General features: G+C 42.9%; 1 protein-coding gene across 3 annotated transcripts in view; it reads left to right on the top strand.

The window, feature by feature from the left end:
- Positions 1 to 15,287, top strand: part of LOC143040286 (uncharacterized) — a 48,481-nt gene extending 33,194 nt beyond the window's left edge. For all 3 annotated transcript variants that reach the window (XM_076211124.1, XM_076211134.1, XM_076211144.1), the window contains exons 7-9: positions 1,555 to 2,011; positions 8,549 to 8,832; positions 11,782 to 15,287. In XM_076211124.1, coding sequence (XP_076067239.1) covers positions 1,555 to 2,011; positions 8,549 to 8,832; positions 11,782 to 13,009 — 1,969 coding nt within the window. In that variant the 3' untranslated portion in view covers positions 13,010 to 15,287. The remainder of the gene's footprint in view (positions 1 to 1,554; positions 2,012 to 8,548; positions 8,833 to 11,781) is intronic.
- Positions 15,288 to 20,925: the final 5,638 nt, after the last annotated feature.

A 20,925-nucleotide genomic window follows, 5' to 3' on the forward strand; every position in this document is an offset into this window, starting at 1 on the left:
AAGTGACTGTACCTAACTGTAGTAAACAGAAAAGAAGCAACACTCGTCGGGTCCCGTCTCCTATTCTCTAATTTTCTAACATACCTAGACTCAAATTCACGTACAGTTCAATCTTATTCTATACCTTTGATTTGCAGTTATCATATTTAGCTTTGAGCTCATGTATTGAGTTTGGGCTATATCACCTTCTAAGCTATTCCACACGTCTATACATCTATATAGAAAACTATAGTTCTTCACATCCCTTCGACACGTGGTCTTTCTTGATTTACTTCCCTGACTTCTTAAAGCTCTCCCATATTTAATCAGGAAATTTCTTCTGTCAATGCAACATATCCCCTTTAGTGATCTGAACACTGTAACCATAGTACCTCTATCTCTTCGATCTTTCAATGTTAGTAGACCCAGTACTTTTAGTCTTTCCTCTGTGTGTGTGTGTGTGTGTGTGTGTGTGTGTGTGTGTGTGTGTGTGTGTGTGTGTGTGTGTGTGTGTGTGTGTGTGTGTGTGTGTGTGTGTGTGTGTGTAGGGTAGGGTAGGGGGACAAGAAATGAAGGAAATTAAGGGGAGGAAGAGAGTGAAAGGCCTAAAACGAGTTGTGGTTCAGGGCTGAGGGAGAATACCATGTTGGGGAAGTAGAATGGAAAGGAAGAGAAAGGACAGAAGACATTGGAGAAATTTAGTGAGAGTAGGATGGGTGTACATATTTTGTGCAAAACAAACTAAAACTAGAGAAAAATAAGTGAAAGAAAGTAGTGAAAGAAATGTAAGAGAGTATGATAATACTCAGGAGAGAAATGGATGAGAGGAATGTTAGGGAGGAATAGGAAGATGTAATTTGACGTGTAGACATATACATAGACATAGATATAGATATGGATATATATATATATATATATATATATATATATATATATATATATATATATATATATATATATATATATATATATATATAGATATAGATATGTAGATATATAGACAGATATGTAGATATATAGATATAGATGTAGATATAGATATATAGATACTGATGTAGATATGGACATTATGGGTCTAGGAGATAAAGAGTGAAGGACTAAGTATAGTAGGTGTACGTGTATCTTCATGAGACAGTTTGCCTGAAGCTACTCAGGTAAGACTAGGTAGAAATGGCGGGAGCCAAAGGTAAATGGAAAACAGTAATTTGAGATTAGGCGACAGTGTGGTTAAAGAAAATATAGATAAGTCTGGAGTAATGGAGAAGGTTATGAAATTGGATGCGACCAGAGATGGTTGGTAGTGAGTGAAATATTTTTCAGGTATCAGCATGCTAAGATATTTGTACTTGTGGAACAAATGAATAAAAAAAACTCTCGCATATCGTGTTTCGCTGGACAGAGCCCATGTGTAGGCGACATGACGTCACGATCAAGACAGAGTAGTGTGACTTGGAATTATTTTTGCAGACTCTGTATTGATTTGGCGAGTGGTGTTTCTTTTTTATCGGGGTAGAGACGACATAATCTCACGTGAACCATATTATCGGTGTCAGTTTTTGTTTTGCTTTACCACAGACAGCTGAAGACACACACGGAGATCAACAAGACGCCATGCGTCGTTGGAGGAAGCAATGAAGACGGGACAGGAGGAAGAGGAAAAGGAGGTGGAGGAGCAGTTCCTTCGGCTGCCGGGCCGACCCCAGTTCTTCTCAGGGATGTTACCAAAAAGAAGGAGGAAGAGGTGGAGGGGGCGGAAGCGTCGGAGGGCGTGGGTCTCCTACCCTTTGCTCCAGCTACCACACCCCCATCACCACCCCCACCCCCTCCACCCACCACCACATCCCGCCCAACGCCCCTTCCCCCGCCGCGCACCCTCACACGCCCGCACCCGCAACCGCGCTCCACGGCCAACAGCCATCACGGGCATCCTGCCACGGCCGGCCAGGACGCCGTCGTGCTTATGGGGCGCCTGGCCGAAGCGGAGGACAAGGTGGCACGCCTCTCCAGGGAGAACCAGCAGCAACGGCAGAAGGTGAGAAGGGCGGCGGGGAGAGGGGAGGGACGAGGGAGGAGGGGTTCGAGTCCTTGAATGAGAGTGGGAGGAGGGAACCCTCAACAGAGAGAGGGGATATGTGGGAATAAAGGAAGACGGAGATTAATAGGGATATTGAACAAAAGGAAGAATATCAATACACAAATGAACACACACGTATGCACACACATAAACACACACACACACACAAACACACACACGCACACACACACACACACACACACACACACACACACACACACACACACACACACACACATACACACACACACATGGCTCGATGGCTTAATGGCAGCGTTCGCAACCGTTACTACAGCGGTCCGAGTTCGAATCCCTCCTAGGGCTAAAATAAATTCAGTATAGCTGCACTGCGAGCCGTTACTCCAACTCTCGTGGGCGGGGACTTCGGGGTGCGTATGCGTGTAAGGCCACATCCTTACCCATAGATCGGTCATATATGACCTCTAAGGTCTTATCTGGGAGGGTAATAGCTGTCGATCACGAGTCCAACACGGGATCCAAGACTATGGTGAATCACACACACACACACACACACACACACACACACACACACACACACACACACACACACACACACACACACACACACACACACACACACACATAAACACACACACACACATACATACACACAGTTTGGCTAAATTTGTTGACAATTCTGCTAACTTAAGTCAGTCACAGTTCAAATATACGTACTGTATCTTCTCTTTCAAGGCTTTAATCATTTATATTCTTTCCTTTTCGATACGCTTGCATCATTTCCAAATACATTCAGGAGAGCTGGCTGTTGCATCTGGCAGTCACAGACACCAGTGCACTTGTCGTCACTTGTTGTCGTCTTTACAAATCAATACGACACACTTACTCTCTATTCCCATCTACTCTCCACTTAAGAACATAAGAGTGGAGGAGACTACAAGAGGCCTGCACTAGGCAGTTCCATGTCCCTTTCCACCTGTCATCCTTATCCATGAAGTTATCTCATCTTCTCTTAAAATAATCAGTTGTTTCAGCGCTCACTACATGGTTATTAAATCTATTCCATTCGTTAACCACTGTGTTGGTTAACTCAAAAACTTTGTCTGTACATGTACATGACCTGTCATGTCTGAGGCCGAACTGGCTTTCTGATGATCAAGTTTTTTTTATTCTGTTGACCTACCAAAATCTCTCCTGTTTTTCTTTTCATATTTCCTACTTTCAACTGACGCTCTTCCGTCGTTTCATAAATCGTCTACATTTCACTTTCTCAATGTGGGGTTAATATTCTTTCAACTTCGACTTAAATGGTGGTTCCCTCCTCTTTCTGTACTATCCTTCAGAATATGTCTGTAGCAGCGGCATATCTTCATTCGTTTTTGCATACTTTTGACATCCAAAATAAAAAGTCAGATGGACATAAACCTTTCGCTTTTTCTAAGTTACCAAACTTTTTTTCTTTTTCCTCTCTGAAAATGTTCCTTTTTCATTTCTTTTGGGGTTCTTCTTTAGTTTGTTTTTCCTTTCCTCTTTAGCACTGTTACTTTTTAATTCCTTCTGGGACACCATTCCTTCTCAGCCGTCTATCATATTCCATTTCCTTCGTGAAAACCTTCCAAAACCATTGACACTTTTCGCATTTCTTGCTCGTCAGAATGTCATTGCTTATTACACTCAATATTCGCTAGGTTTGTCTTTCAATTCTAGCAATGTCCTTAACCGTATCAAAACTACATTTTGGGTTCATTTGTACTTTTCAAAAAGGTTGCCTCTCCTACAACCTCTCCAAATTCCCTCAAAGAAGCTCTGCTTGATAAAAATGAACTGGAAGTTATTGTTCAATATCTCTGCTTGCAATTCTACTATTCCATCTACTCTCAACTTAGCAATTCCTTCCCTGTGCTTCAGTTTGCCATGAAAATCGATAGAACAGTTCTAGTTTGTCATTACGATTTTATGTGTGTGTGTGTGTGCATATGTGCGTGCGTGTGTGTTTTAGTGCGCGCTCACACGCTTGTACACTCGATTATTCTATATCTGCAGATAACTTTTCACTCATATTTTGTTATATGATACATCCAGTAATCGCCATTTCAACTAAGGTTAGGAGCAAAATTCTTGATCTTTCGTCAAGTGAGGGGAGGCTACCCCAGGCCCTGTTGTTGGGTCCAGGACAATTTTGTTCGCTTACATGTTTAAAACAATCTGTCATTAACTAGAAGAAAACTTCTAAAGTACGTCATCATAGCCACGGAGCTCAAGGACGAGAAATTTCATTCGTTCCTCTGTGACGTCCCATGTTCCTCGAAGAGAATGACGTCATACTGTTTGACGTCATCACTGGGAAGAGTAATTTCACAGAAAGGCTGCTCAGACTCCTGACTATGAGTCTGAGCTCGGTCCACACAGGAACTGGGGAACCTCTAAGTACTTGACGAAGCAATATAACGTAGCCTTGGCCATTCTATAAACCCGAAGAAAATGACGTAATCATTGACGTCACTACCTTTTACTAGACTAAGTATTTCCTAATGAGGATAGGCAAAATAAGATTTGTAAAGTATACTCTGTCTAAAATTGTTAATAGAGGCAGTTCTAGCCACATTTAGTCCAGGGTCCACCCTATAGGTTATATATATATAAATATATATATATATATATATATATATATATATATATATATATATATATATACATATATATATACATATATATATATATATATATATATATGTATGTATATATATATACATATATATATATATATGTATATATATATGTATGTATGTATGTATGTATGTATGTATGTATGTATGTATGTATGTATGTGTATATATATGCTATAAACATTAGCTTATGTAATTGCTGGAAAGTATGCCAACAACGCTTTGTATAGTGTTGGTCACCGAATCGGGCCACAGCTCTCTGTGCAGGCGACGCTGGGCGGCTGCCGAATGTGGCAGGTTCCTCAGCCTCGTCAAAATCTCGATGATTCCCTTTATGCCTACATGCGTTATAGACAAGGCCTAACTTTGACCGCTGCAGCCTTACTTCGAGCCAGACGGGGCAGCCGAGGCCTGCATTCGGACAGCTGCACGCCGCTGCACGGCCTGGATAAAGCAATGCTGCATGTCTTAACTGCTGCGAAACCCACTGCGTCCCTCCCCATCCCACCACCTGCACCCTCCCCCGTGCGTGCCTTCTGCTGCTGCTACAGCTGGTTCTGCTGACGCACCACTGCTCCTCCTCCTCCTCCTCCTCCAGCTGCACGTCCAGCAGCAGCTGTCTGCACTCAGTGGTGCGTACTTTCGCACGTCCTAAAGCACGTCGGCTCACATGTTGCCGCCTTCGCAGCTGCTTCGCGAGTAGTAGACGCAGCTCCCTTTTACGCGCGCTTTCCACGTGGTGCTGACGTTGCCTCTGCGTCTCACGCCACGTCATCTTGTGCGCGCACGTCGCGTGGCCTTAACACGTCTTTCAACACGTGCTAAGCTTCATTACGTGCTGCTGCAGAGGCCATAATCTCTTGCTGCACGTACATCAACTACACGCTGCTGCTGCTTTACATGTTGGTATACCCAGCTGCACACAACGCTTCAACTGCTTCCACAGCTACACGACATCGCATGCTGCTGCACGTGAAGCTGCACCTGCGGTGAAAAAGCTTCTGTATGTTGCTGCTGCTAATGTCGAGCTTGCTAGCTTTGCTGTTTGAGATAAAGCTGCTTATCCAGATGCTTATATGGTCAAGTGAAGGCAAATTAACCTAATACTTGAGAAGACACTTTACTGATCGCATTCTGGCTGTCGTCAATTGATTTCCTTCAGCTGCAGGAGGTGCCCCGTGCCTCCTCTTGCACTGGAATACTGCTGCAAGTCAACTTGCAATGTAGAGACGCTTATAGAGCAAAGCTGCATGTATTAGCCTACAGAAACTAACAAATACAGCTGTCCAGGTCAACTTATCAGATTCCACGGGTTACCTTAGGCCGCTGCTTATGTAACCTTGTACAGCTGCAAGGGGCAGCTGCTGAGATGCAGACGATAGGTCGGAGTGAAGGAGTTGACCCACACAGCTGCATATTTTCTCACGACGCGTGCAGCTGCTCGGAGTGAAACGACGATCCCTGAGCTGGTTTGCCTTGTTTATCTTCTTTGTTCAGATGCGCAGCTTCTTCGTCTTCATATGCAATGCTTAAAAATTCCCAGCTGCTCTCCTGCTGCAAGTACTATCACGTACCCAACTGCGAGACTTGTCGTGTGCAACTGGACGTACCCACACGCGCTGCTGTTCGATCTAGTGCAACTGCTTTGCTTGGTCTCCATGTCCACGCTTGTTCAGAGCTCAGATGCGCGAGTGGATCTGCGTGGCTCAGTGTCTTAAAACCTTGGCTTTGTTTGTCACATTAATATATTCTATTACGAATGTCACCAGGCGAATTAATTTAACAAGGGAAGCCCGAACACCTAAACCAGGAGTGTTAAACTCAAATCCTTTCGGGGGACATAGAAGTAAAAAATGTGTAAAATAATAATAATAATAATAAAATAATAATAATAATAATAATAATAATAATAATAATAATAATAATAATAATAATAATAATAATAATAATAATAATAATAATAATAATAATAATAATAATAATAATAGATAATAAAAGATAAATAAAAAGTAAAAGTTAATATGTCTCGTCTGAACAGTTTAGTTAAAATTTTCTCAGTTATAACAATTATAGTAACTCGAGTTGAAAATTCTCTTGTCATCCCGCGGGCCACTTAAGATCATCCCACGGGCCACATTTGGCCCGCGGGCCACGAATTTGACATCCCTGACCTAAACGAATCTAACTCATCTCCAATCACCTCCCCGATGCGTCTGTCATCTTTATCACTTGGGTTCGGCTTTCTTGGGGGATCACATTTCAGCTGCATATCTTCGGGCCCCCGATTACTTTCCATGAGCCCCCCCCCCCCAATCCCCGGCCCAGCTTCATTTCCAAAGGTCCCCATCTCACATGTGGACTGGTGGCGTCATCAGAAGCGTGCTGGCCTCGCATTCGTTTAGTTGTGGGTTCGAATCCCACACTCCTCTCCGATTCCCAGCAGTGATTGTTACCTACCCCAACAGTCCCCAAAGCGCAAAATAGGACAAAGATGACTGCTTCAGCCTCAGCTACTCAGCGCCTCTTGGCGTAGGCTCCTCACCGTCCTCAACAGTATTTCCTGAACCTCTCGACATTTAATTGGAGGCTTTGGATGTTTAGTTTCAACCAATTACAGATACTTGACCTCTCGAGGCAGATCACTGGGCTCCGTGTTGCATACCCTGGGTCTTCAAACTGCTTATGCTAAGACTTCCAGCTGCATGTCTAAAGTGGCCCATACACGATCAATTATATTGCGCAATTTCATTGTCAATACTCTGAATTGACAATTAAATTGACCGTGTATGGGCGATATATCCCCCATACACGGTCAATTTAATTGTCAATTCAGAGTATTGACAATGAAATTGCTCAATATAATTGATCGTGTACGGGCCGCTTTAGTGCTAATGTGCTTTAGCAGCCTCAATGAATAGACGAATGGAAAGCTTTGTAGACGTATGATATTGGCAGTTGCCGACAAGTCTATCGAAATAAACACCACAAGTGAGGACGGAGCTGTAAAAAGCGAAACGTCGAACTAATAATTTCGTCCTCACATGGTCTATGTTTCGATAAATTTGTAGATAATGGTGCTGTGGCACATTTCCTCGTATACACATATCCATATATTACATACATGAATCACACACACACACACACACACACACACACACACACACACACACACACACACACACACACACACACACATACTAAATGGTCCCCAGTGAACATATTTTCATCTTTCCAACCACATTAATTCACTTTAATTCCATGTCATCACGATCGAGACTAATAAGGAGCTCGATGGAAGCTTATATACAGAAACTGATACGTGGTCAAGCTAAGGACTGGAACCCAGCTCAGACGTAACAAGTGACCAGTGACTTAGCCCATTGCGCTAATGGGCTAAGTCACTGGTCACTTGTTGTCTCTGGGCTGGGTTCGAGTCCTCAGCTTGACCACGTATCATTTTCCGTACATAAGCTTCCATCGAGCTCCTCATCAATTAATGTGGTTGAAAAGATGAATATATATATATATATATATATATATATATATATATATATATATATATATACATATATATTCGTATACACACACACACACACACACACACACACATATATATATACATATATATATATATATATATATATATATATATATATATATATATATATATACACACACGCATAAGGAAACCAGAAGAAGAGTTAACCCGAATACTGGGTTATGTCTTGCTTATGAAAAACAGGAGGGGAAGGAAGGGGAGGGTGAGTAGGAGAGGGTGAAGGTGAAGGGCATTCCTTCTTCAACTTGCCTCCACTGACCACACTGACCTTAACCCCCTCCCTTCTTGCAGCTGGAGAAGCTGGAGAAGCTGGACAAGCTTCTCCGGGACGAGAGCAGCGTCCTCCCACCCATCGTCACCCACGGCGGGAGCGTGGGAGTCGGAACCTCTCCCGAAGAAGGCTCCCTTCCGCGTCCTGGCACGAACTCTTCGTCGTCGCCTTCGTCGGACACGCTTCCGGCCATTGTCCAGGAGACTCCACGGCGCGCGGTTCGCCAGTCGCAGCAGCAGAACGCCCAGCAGAAGCAGATCCAGCTGATCCATCAGCAAGAACAGCAGCAGCTTCCTCATAACAGGTAGTGTTATGTCACCCGTTTTTCAGCGCCCCCCCCCTTTTTTATTTTATTTTTCTTCTTCTATACTAATAACCCTTTTGAGTAAGGAGTTGATGTTCGCCAACTGAGTAAAATCATCTGATGACAGCCAGACCAGAGTAGCGATGTGGCCAGAGAAATGTAAACCCACAATTAGAGAGGGACTGATAGATGACAATTTGTCTTATATATAAAGAAAAAAAAAATCAAAACTTATATTTTTTAAGTGAATGAGGAATGACTCCCTGAAGGCTGTCTCTGTTTTGTGTATGTATATATACAGTATATATATATATATATATATATATATATATATGCAAGGTAACCACTTAAGAAAATAAACAAACGGAGAACGCTTTCGTATATTATATCTTCAGTGTAAATACACTTTAGATGTAATATACGAAAGCGCTCTGCTCCGTTTGTTTATTTTCTTAAGTGGTTACCTTGCATTTATAAAACACACGTTCCTAGTGTTCTTATTGCATATATATATATATATGTATGTATGTATATATATATATATATATATATATATATATATATATATATATATATATATATGTACAATTATATACACAAATGACATCAGCCGTTAAAGTAAATACTTTTAGCGAAATGCACACACCGAAACCTAAATTAATAAATATATAAACATCGGAAGACTGACAACGAACTGCAATTTACTGAGATCCGAAGACAAACTGGAAGCTATTTCTACATTAACGTCAGTTAAGAAGGATATGTCCACGGCACGATGTTACCTATAAGGATAAGGATAAGGATAACAGCGCTGTTGAATGCTTAGCGAGATCGACTAGTTCAGGGAGCGCTCGACACTGATAGACAGCATTGCATCTCTTACCTGGTCGGATGGGTTAAACGGAAATCTAGATCATAACTAAAAATACATTAAATAAATAAAATGAATTAATAAATGTATGAATAAAATAACACGAAAGAAAAATAAAATAAAATAGATAATTAAAATACTCATAGCAGATACAAGAAGAAGAAATCACATGCTTATATGGTTAGATCATGTTATTTGTGAAAAGTGAAGCACCTACTGCAAAGATTCCTAAAACATGTTTCAAGCAAGAACGAGATAGAGTACATTGTGAACAACGAGGGCAACTTAAAACAAAGCAGAACTGTAGAAGAGGTTCAGAGTCACGGTGCTGCAGGAAGTAGCCATGGCCTGTTGAGCAAATGAACCCAGGACCATCACAGAACGAATTCCTAACCTTTGAGGCTCAGGAAACCCTGGGGATTAAAGGCTTAACCCATTAAACTCCGATGACAAGATTCTTGTCATTTGGTCAAATAAAACAAAAAATCATAAAACACCAAAATGTTTGATCAAACACCAGAAAAGTATGTCGTCAGTCCTCGCTTCGCTCGCGAGCGAAGCGAGGAGGACTGACGTCATACTTTTCTGGTGTTTGATCAAACATTTTGGTGTTTTATGATTTTTTTGTTTTATTTGACCAAATGACAAGAATCTTGTCATCGGAGTTTAATGGGTTAAAAGTTGTATTCGAACAGTTTCCATCAACCGGTAACTATGCTACCACACCCAAGGGATTTTGTTTCATCACTAGACGATTTTTATTCAGTTTTTCGAGGAATTTTTTAATAGAAGGGTGATATTACAAAGGATTACAAAGGCGGAGCATGCCGACAGGAGACCTTTTGGTCCATGTCTAGGTCGGATGCGAGAAAAAAAAATCATAATAATAATAAAATAATAAAAACTATAATAATGTAAATAACAAATAAAATACATAAATAAATGCATAGGTATAGTTAAATAATAAACAAACAGGTAAATAGTAAATAATAATAGATTGACATATAACTAATAATAAATGAAAATCAGACGGACAAATGATAACAAAACAAAAAATATAAATAAATTATAATCATTACAGCATCTTAGGTGTTTATCTATGGAGGAACGGGGGGGGGGGGTCTTGTAACCAATGGTTTCAAGACACTAGTTACATATTTTTATTTCCGTGCTGAAAGAATTTGTTTGATCGTATCTATATATAGAATTCAGCTTGAGAAACCGGTAGCAACCTATATTTCATAATTTTGACAAAAGCTTTTGATAATAGATCATATTGTTTGTGTTACTGCTATAGATTTACAAAGAATAGAATATACATGGCAATTGCTGAAAAGGAATATAAATTACATAATGCATTTAAAAGACATATATGTTGCTACATGTGAAGGGGTGACTTTAACAAATCCTGCCACAAGGTTGTCGCCCGGTGGACCAGTGACCATAACGATGCGGAAGAATCCGGAGATGTCTCATCCTCAGAAACAATGTCGCGCCTCTGAGGAGACCCAAATTTCCCATGACGATACACTAATCATTTAACTATATCAATGTTTTTTTTTTGTTTTTTTTTTTTGTCGTTTCTGAAGTCGTTAGAACCACATCCGTGTAAGTCTGTTTGCAGTGAGACAGTGATCTCAGTAAAGGATATCCAGTTTCCTGTTCCACTCCTTCCGTGCAACAGCTTATTCTTTTCCGATTTTTTTCTTCTGTGAAATTAATAATGAAGTTCTATCTCCAGTGTCAAATGATCATGATACTATAGGAGATTGAAGATGAGAAGTCTTAGAGGTGGTAAATGTAAGACTATAGAAAAGTAACAGACGCGAGTTATCATAAGGTCAACAAATATGGCTCAGTTTTCCTTTAAGATTATTTCCTTTTTTCAGAAGAGACTAAGCCATCTACGCCAGCTCCAACATATTGTTGTTATTTTCACTAGTAGTGACTGTTGTCAAGGAAGCCAAGTAGTCTTAGTTAACCTGTTTCTAATCATAAATCATCTTCTCCTTATCCAATGTGACCCTTGTTTCAGAAGAAACAACAGTCATTCTTACTCTTTGCAAATATTGTTCCAGAAGAGAGAGCAGTAGTCTTGACAGCAACGGGGGCCCAAGTTCCGTCTCCCTTCCGACTCTTAGTGACTCCCAGAGGTCCGGGGGAGGCCAGAACCAACAACAGCAGCAGCAGCAGCAGCAGCAGCAGCAAAAGCAACAGCCGCCGCAGCAACAACAGCAAACTCTCCAACAACAACAACAACAGCAGCAGCAGCAAATGGGGAACAGCAGAGGCAAGCAAAGCGGACGAGTGAAGTTACGGCACCGTAATTACAAACACCACCAACAGCAGCAACAGCAGCAACAACAACAACAGCAGCACCTGGCGGAGGATGAGGGAATCGCGGAGATCCACCACGGGGGAGACAAGAGGGTCCAGAAAGGATTGGGAGGAGGCGGAAGCGGAAGCGGAGGTGGAGGAGGATCAAGGCCTCTCTCCTCCCCGGACAGCAGGCGTAACTCATCCCGCGGCCGGGGGGGCACCACGCGCCCTGGACCCGGGCCACAGGGTAGCGGACCTTCCTCCTCCATCCGCAGAGACGCGGTCCTCAGATCCCGAGAGGGCTCCCTAGACCGAAGAGACGACCCTTCTACCTCCTCTTCCACCAACCTATCACACCTACTCAGTCAGCGCGGAAGCGACGGCGGAGGGACGGACAAGAAAAATGGGCCGCAGCCCTCATACCGGCACCGTTCCAGGGGCCGGAGGGATGTCCGCCCCGCACGGAGGAAGGACGTCGCCGGTGGTGGATCGCCGGCTCCTCCTGCAGCAGGAGACTCTTCCACCTCCAGCAATAAACTCCTCAAGGACCCCTCAGAGGACAGCGGGACCTCGGCCGCAGAGGAACGTGACAGGGACTTCGAGGGTAGCAAGGAAAACGGCTACGTGGATCTTCCTAACGGTGATCTACTCCTCTCCTCGGAAGGGTTCTCTTCTCCCTCCGGAGGAGGTTCGGGACCCCGTCAACAGGGCTACCCGAGGAAAGGGGGCGACCCACGCGGGGGCGGCCAGGGGTCCGAGAACTCTAACAACACCAACAACCGCCAGCAGGACGGAGTGGGCGGTGCAATCGCTGGGGTAGGTGGGGGAGGAGGAGGCGGAGGACGGAAGGGGAGGAGTCGAGGCCACAAGCGGGGGCAAAACAGGGGGAACAGGGGCAAAAGGGAGGCCACTAATGTGGGGGGCGGGGCTAACGCGGCTGCAGGACGCCACTTCTCACACACTGCCAACGCAACAAGAAATGACTAAGAGACAACCCTTCGATTCGCATCAGTGGCTCCTTCATAGAGATGACACGCTTGGCGGGCAGACTCCTTTGGGAAGCAGTCCCCAAGATGAAGGGCTTCTGATTCGTCCAGATTCGCCTTCAACTCCTCGGGGTTTGTCTGGCCACCCCCAGTCGTGTGTAATATCGACGACCGGCGTTTTCGAGAACATCTATGAAGTATGTCACGGTGCTCAAGGGTTTAACAAGTGAGAGAACGAGTGAGAGTGAAAATGAGAGAGAAAGACAGAAAGGGAAAAGTGCGAGTGAGACAGAAAAGAGAGAGAAAAAAGTGAGTGTGAGAGAAAGAGAGAGAGAGAGAGAGAGAGAGAGAGAGAGAGAGAGAGAGAGAGAGAGAGAGAGAGAGAGAGAGAGAGAGAGAGAGAAAAGAGAGATCCCAAATAATAAAGTATGCACAACCACCCCGTACCCCCTGCATGGGTCGATTTGGCGATATCCCTTTGTTAAGATGCCCAGCCAACTAAAATAGCATCAACACCTCAGGGTTGCAGAATAGCACGAGGTCAGACGGCCCGTGTCTACAGTTCCATGTGGACGCGTGGAAGACCATCTTCTGCCCCCAACAGAACAGCGGCGCCAAAATGTAAGCCTGCCTGATATCACGCACACTTGGTGAGCACAGAGAGCGGTCACATCAGCGACTAACGTTGTGTGTGCGTGTGTGTGTGTATGTGTGTGTGTGATATGTGTGCGTGTGTGTGTGTGTGTGTGTGTGATGTGTGCGTGCGCGCGCGCGTGTGTTGGCGTCCTTGTTTTTCTTGACACCAGTGTTGATGCTTACATGTGTGTGAAGACATCTGCGCGAGAAGCGAACTTTGCACAAGAATGCCCCCGCGAATGGCCAAGAGCGTGCATGTACGCAAAAGACACAATGATCCCTCGTCCGTACGTACGCGGTGACTGTAAATACGTACTATAACCAAAATAAAAAAAAGTAAAAAAAATAAATAAAAAAAGAGAGAAAAAATAACCCATGTGCCAGATGATTCCATCTGGTCAATCAACCCATTTGCGAGTAAAGTCTTTTTACTCTTGTCCTGTGCGTCAGAATCAGATAGTATATACCCAGATCTGAAATGCAGATAAATGTACGTTCGAATATATCATAAACCACTTCATGAAGAGAACGAATCTCTTGGATAGATGTACATTATACTTGGATGTGAACGCATATGCTTGGATACATATAAAACATGCCAGGAAACGAGTACATGGACAATATATGAACTACATGTATCTGTTACGATATGAAAAATATTCGCTTGGATATGGAATACTATATGCTTGGATAGGAATATTCTACGCTTGGACACAAAAGTATTATTTGCCTGATAATGAGTCCTGCGTGCAAGAATATGGTACTTGGCTTAGGAGGCCGAGGGATGAGTGTAGTTAAGGGCATGAGTATACTGCTGCGGGTCCAAGGAAGCAGGAGCCTCATCAGGGTAAGGGTGAGTTCATAGGGTAAGTATGAGCTCATAGAGTAAGGGTGAGCCCACTAGTTAAGGGTGACCCAATATGGTGAATAGACCTTGGCAGCAGCAGCAGTAGCGGGTGGTACAGTGGCACGGGTCTCTGGGGGAGGGAGCTTAGGGTGAAGTGCTCATTCTCTTTAGCAGTGTTGTGCTCACGATGATCTTGGCACTTACACGGCGATCAAGTCCTCCTTGGAACAGGAGATGATGATGATGACTATGATGACACCCCTCCACCTGTGCTCGGGGCCCTGACCTCCCTCTCGAGGAGGGGGGGGGGGAGTCCAACGACCCCCTAGGTCTGCCAAAGAACTACCACGCCCTCAGCGCTCGCTCACAGGAGCCCCCTCGTGACTTCCGGCTGTGAGGCTACTCTGCGGATCCCTGCAATGCAACTGGGTGGGGTGGGGGTCAAGAACATGCAACAGTTACTCTTAATAACGTTTAACCCTGTTACTGCCTAGGGGCGTCCCTCTGAGCCGAATAAAATTGCTTGGTGTCTAGCCCGAACAAAATCTCAAAAGAGGACACCGAGTGTTAATAGGAAAATCAATTGAGACTTTTGTTTTTAGCCCATTGATGCCCACAGGTGTCAGAGAAGAACAAAATCTCAAGGCATTTGCCAAAACAAAATCTCACTAGAGTGTTCTAGGGTTTGATGGGTCGATAACTAGTTTCTCCTGGTCTCGACATCGAATATCATATGTTTATGATTTCTAAATTAGAATCTATGTTATGAATCACACAATGAATATCATCAGATAACTGTTATCGTATTTCTATCCTTAACCATATATGTAATTGGGGCATTTCTGTGTGATGAGTGAAAACAAATGATGACAGTCTTAATATACATACATACATGCATACATTTGTCATGGCTATGCAGGTAATTGCACGGTAATTGTGATGATGATAATATGGTTTAGCGTCACAAACTCCCCCATATCGTAAGGCTAGGATGATGCCCTTCACAAACGACTTTGTAGGGTGGAATTTAATGAACCATGCCCTTGGTTCAACTTCGCCAGTGGCAGGATTCGAACCGCCATCCCCTCGACCTTCGCCGCAAGTAACGACGCCCTAACCCGCTCAGCCAGCGAGCTTCCATGGTAATTGTAATAACAATAATAATAACAACAATAATAACAATAACAGTAATATTAGTAATAATAACAATATCAGTAATACTAGTACTAATAATAACAACAAGAACAGTAATAGTAATGATAATCATAATCACAATGATGATAATTGTTGCCTCAAGTTATACTAAGTGGAAAACCAGCAGCCCCACAGTAACTGGCAATAGTCCTTGGGCCCTCCCTCAGACCTCTCTGAGAAGAGACTTTGGGCTGTTGTCTGTTGTATCAGTGTTGGACTGTTTCTACAACACCAGCTGAGAGTGGTAGAGGACCAGTTGCCAAGTGTCAGATCTCTACAGGTGAAAAGAGGAAAGAAGTACAGCTGAAGTTGATAGAGATTTTGGGTCCAATCCAGTGATTGAGTACCAGCCCCTCAGGGCTGCACCTCCTGATGGAGATGAGGGGGTTGATAGGTTTTGAAAAGGGCAGTTTTGCTGTCCATCTTGTTGGACCACTACATGCAAGACACACTGAGATAAGAGAAATACAAGGGGACATGGAAGGAAGCTCAAAAAGGACAGTTATAGAAGAGACCTGAAGATAATAGCATTCCCCACAGAGTAGTGGACGTATGGAACAAACTAGACAAAACAATAGTGTGTGCAAAAACCATAAACGAATTTAAGAGCAAATTAGACATGGCGAGATACAGAGACGGGACACCACGAGCGTAGATCCCATTCCCGTAAGACACTGCTTCTGACCCAGAGCAGTGGACCGGATGCAGGGATGATCCGTCATCCAGGAGGTGCCAAGATAAGAAGGAGGGAGGAGGGTGGATGGGAGTGGAATATATAAGAAATGGATGGGTGGGAGTGGTTTCTATTACTTTTTCTTTTTGGCTAGCCCCCATGTAAAGGGGAAAAAGCCTTTGGTATATGTATGTAAATACAAAAATGACAATGCATGAATAATTAAAAGAATACAATAGAATGAGATTATATCAGATATAATCAATCAACTTACAAAAATTGTAAAAAAACCTGTTATGATCAATATGAATATTTGATTAAACTGGTGATGATGATATGGTTTAAAGTCACAAACTCCCCCCATCGGAAGGCTAGGATGGTGCCCCTTACAGAAGACTTTATAGCATGGAATTTAATGAACCATGCCTTTGGTTCAACTTCGGCGGTGGCAGGATTCGAACCACCATCCCCTCAACCTTCATGGCAAGTAATGATGCCCTAACCTGCTCAGTTAGCTTAGTGCAGTTTCTGATACTATATGTACTTGTAGATCATGCTCTTTCACTGTGTAATGCAAAATCTAAAGGTATTTGTGAAAATACATTAAAATGGCTGGAAAGTTACCTAACAAACTTACAAGTAACTGCAACTACATCAAAAAGCAAAAAATCAGAATCAAAATAATAAAAGTGTCTCAACAAGGGTGTACTAAATCCAATATCATTTTATGTATACATGACCGAACTATCTCAAATACTGCTCCCTCCAACTCAGTCAAATCTTTCATCTGATTTCCTTCCAGTGATGTTTTCTTCTATGCTATCTGGCCTTGACACTCAGAAGACTTAGGGTCCAGACGGAGTATCCCCTATTGTTTTTGAAAATTGCTTCTCCATGTTGACTTTCTGATTTGGCAAACCATTCCATCTCTGTCAACTTGCTCCTGCCTATAGGCTGGAAATATGCCAACACTCAACCTATTCCCAAGAGAGGTGACTGCTGTCAGCCCTGTAATCACTGCCCTATAGTTGTAACCTTCTATTTGTCTAAATTTTTTTAATCTGTCCTATAGGGAGATTATGAAATGGTGCCCCATTCAATAACTTTTCTCAGATCCCCAATATGGCTTCAGCAAAGGATGTTCTACTAATGGTCTTCTTTAGTTTTTGTCTGACTCTTGGTAATTTTCTTTTAGGTGATTTTGATGACACCCATGCTGGTAGCGTCTAGTACAAATCTTTGATGTAAAGCTACTCTCATAAGATATCTCCCTTTCTGCTCCCTCACTTTATATTTCCTGATTGTTCTGAACTGTTGTAGATGGTCACTGGTCTCCTATCTCCCTCTATGTACCCCAGGGGTTTCTTCTATCTACTACTCTTTTCCTTCTCTTAATAAATGAACTACTGTGCTTGACCACAGATGTTTCATTCATTCTTTTGCTGATGACATTGCTCTATATTTTTCTGTCATTCCCTCAACATACTTTTCAATTTGAGTTCATTCTTCCAGAAGGATCATTATAAAACACCTAACTTCTGATCATTCCACCATATCTGACTGGGGTAAAGAAGACCTACCGTATTTTCCGGCTTAAAATGCGCATCGGGTTATAATGCGCACCCATGCACTTCGTTATCTCGGTACACAGATAGCGCGCACCGACGTATAACGCGCATGCCCGATCGCATTTGTCTATAACGCAGTTTTACCTCGGTATTTATATCATGTGAACGAGGTTACATGGAGAAGTATTTTTCATTGGCTAGAGCCACCGCTGGGAAATCTGTTGATTTGTCACTAAATTGTCAGTTTAGGCATCAATCAGGACACAACTAAGAAAAAGTCAGAACTACATGTACCGGTATATGACTCATGTTGTGCGTTGGTCCCTTATTACTTTGTAGCTTAAATAGTTTGGAAATATGATCTAAAAAAGTTTATTGTTTCTAAAACATACAGAAAAATTTCGAGATTTTTACAGAAAATGTTCATTTTATATCTTGAGGAAATAATTCGTCTTTACCATTTTTTTTTTCTTTTTTTAATACTGAAACAAACTACAGACTGTTTCGTTTTAGCTTTGAACCTACAATGACAGTGGTGAAATAGGACAGTCTCTCATCGAGGTGACGTTTAGTTAATATAACTCCCGAAAGAGGGTGTTGTAGTCTGGTGTTTGACACGATTTTATGAACGGCCGTAACAGAATTTGTACCATACCTAAAGTGAAGCAACAAAGCCAACATAAAAATTCAAACTAAGATGCTGTGAACATGGGCAAATATCATGAATATTGATCATGTTTCATGGTGTTTAGGCCTATTTAAACATGAAAAATAAGATTCGATAGATACCTACCTATACCAAATATTTATATACGGTAGCCCATGCTGGCGTATTCTTTCATGTCACCATGGCTGTTCTTCTTGTTCTCACGGAACGTCACGGAGAAGTGTGCCTCCCGACTTTGTGACGGCCAACATCGTCACATTGTGAAAAAAAATTACACACACAGCCGCAGAATTTTTATCGTAGGCCGTAGATAATGCGCACCACCGGATAACGCGCACCCCCCATTTTTAGACCCTTCCAACGGAAAAAAGTCGCGCACTATACGCCGGATAATACGGTACTATGATTCAATGCCACTTAGATTCAATTTCTCCACCTGTCTGCTTGACACAATCTTCCACAGAGCTGTCCATTTTTCTTTGAGGACACACACCCTAAACATTCTTGAGGTTCCCTTACCAATAAGCACAACTAGAAAACGACCGTGTTGTGAACAGCTGCCCAGGATGTAACACTTCACCCCATACCATACAACACATAATGGAAGACTGCATTATACACAATCATGCACGCAAACAACACAACATACACTCTATAAAGGATTTGTGGGAAAACCCAGTTTCGGCTGTGGCCTTCCTTGGGGAGACGGGACTGCTCGGACAGACAGTCTAGGGAACGACAACAACAACAACTAGAAAACTTGTATTCGAACTATTACTACAACAATCTAAATAAAACTAGATGCTCTATTGTGTCAACATATCCCAATTCCAACTCAGCTGCTGGTACTGTACAGGGAAATTATTTACCCTTACTTCCAGCTGCTTGGAGTGACTTTGCCCCATCAGCATCTTACTTCTTACTAACGAATTTCAGCCTCTCCATGTCTGCCACAATATCTGTATCTCTTTCCTTTTAACCACTTCAGTACAACTCAAATTCTCACCTGCAGCATCAGCTGCCATCTGTAATTTGCATCACACTACTTGCATTATAAAATATAAAGTACATACATACACATACCAATAACTTATTCCCCCTACATGGGGAGAAGCCAAAAAGAAAAAGGTATAGAAACAACTTCCACCCATTCCACTCCCCTCCCTCCCTCTCATCTTGGCACCTCCTGGATGACGGGTCATCCCTGCATCCTGTCCCTGCCCTGGGTCAGAAGCAGTGTCACAAGACACAGCACATCCACAGCAAGGCCACTTCATAAATTCGTCGACCCCCCCCTCTCCATCCCCCCATGCAGAAAAGGAGATGGGGAGAAATCCCTTCGGGCTGTGTCAAATTCTTTCTCATACATACTTCCTTACCCCCAATCTCCCTCATGCATCACAGCATCATCTATACACAACCCCTCTCCATTCACCCTTATCTTCTGTCCTTCCTCAACAGACATTCCTCTCTTTTGTAATGCCCCTTTCACCCCATCCATCCATCTCATCCTAGGACGCCCCCTCATATTCACTCCTTCCACACTTCTTTTACTAATCTTTCTTCACTCATTCTTTCCATGTGTCCAAACCATCCTAATACTCTTTCATCAACCCTATCTCCCAGTTCCCTTTCCACCCCTGTTCTCCTCCTCACCTCCTTTCTCACTCTATCTAGCCTAGTAACCCCAATCATACTTCTCAGACATTTCATGTTAAATACATTCAAACTCCTCTCTTCCTCTCTATGTTCCATGTTTCTGCCCCGTACAATGCTGTTGGCACAATCACTCCTTCATATAACCTCCTCTTAGAATCCATTCCCAGATGTCTATTTCTCATTACACTTTTCAATCCACTAAAGCATTTACTCGCTTCTCTCAATCTAGATTCTACCTCCACCTCCACTCCTCCCTTTCCTGCCACATTCACACTCGAGTACCTAAAACTATCCACTATCTCCAGTCTTTTACCCTTAATGCTCACTTCCAGCCTGCTGTCACTCTCTCCCCTTGTACATCTCATTACCTTTCTTTTGCCCACATTTATCTTCAGCTTACTTCTTTCACACACCCTCTCAAACTCTGTCACTAACTTCCTCAATCCCTCCTCTGATCCTGCTACAAATGCAATGTCGTCAGCAAACAACTGGTTCACCTCCCATTTTTCTCCATTTTCTTTGACCATCTCCAATCCCTGACCCACTACCCTTACATTCACCTCTCGCACCACCCCATCCATGTAAAGATTGAACATCCAGGGTGACATAACACATCCCTGACGAAGTCCCACCTTTATCTCAAACCACTCACTCTCTCCATTTCCAATCCTAA

Source organism: Oratosquilla oratoria, chromosome 2 (assembly GCF_046742065.1).
Source record: "Oratosquilla oratoria isolate Oo_2021 chromosome 2, ASM4674206v1, whole genome shotgun sequence".
Classification (NCBI taxonomy): Eukaryota; Metazoa; Arthropoda; class Malacostraca; order Stomatopoda; family Squillidae; genus Oratosquilla; species Oratosquilla oratoria.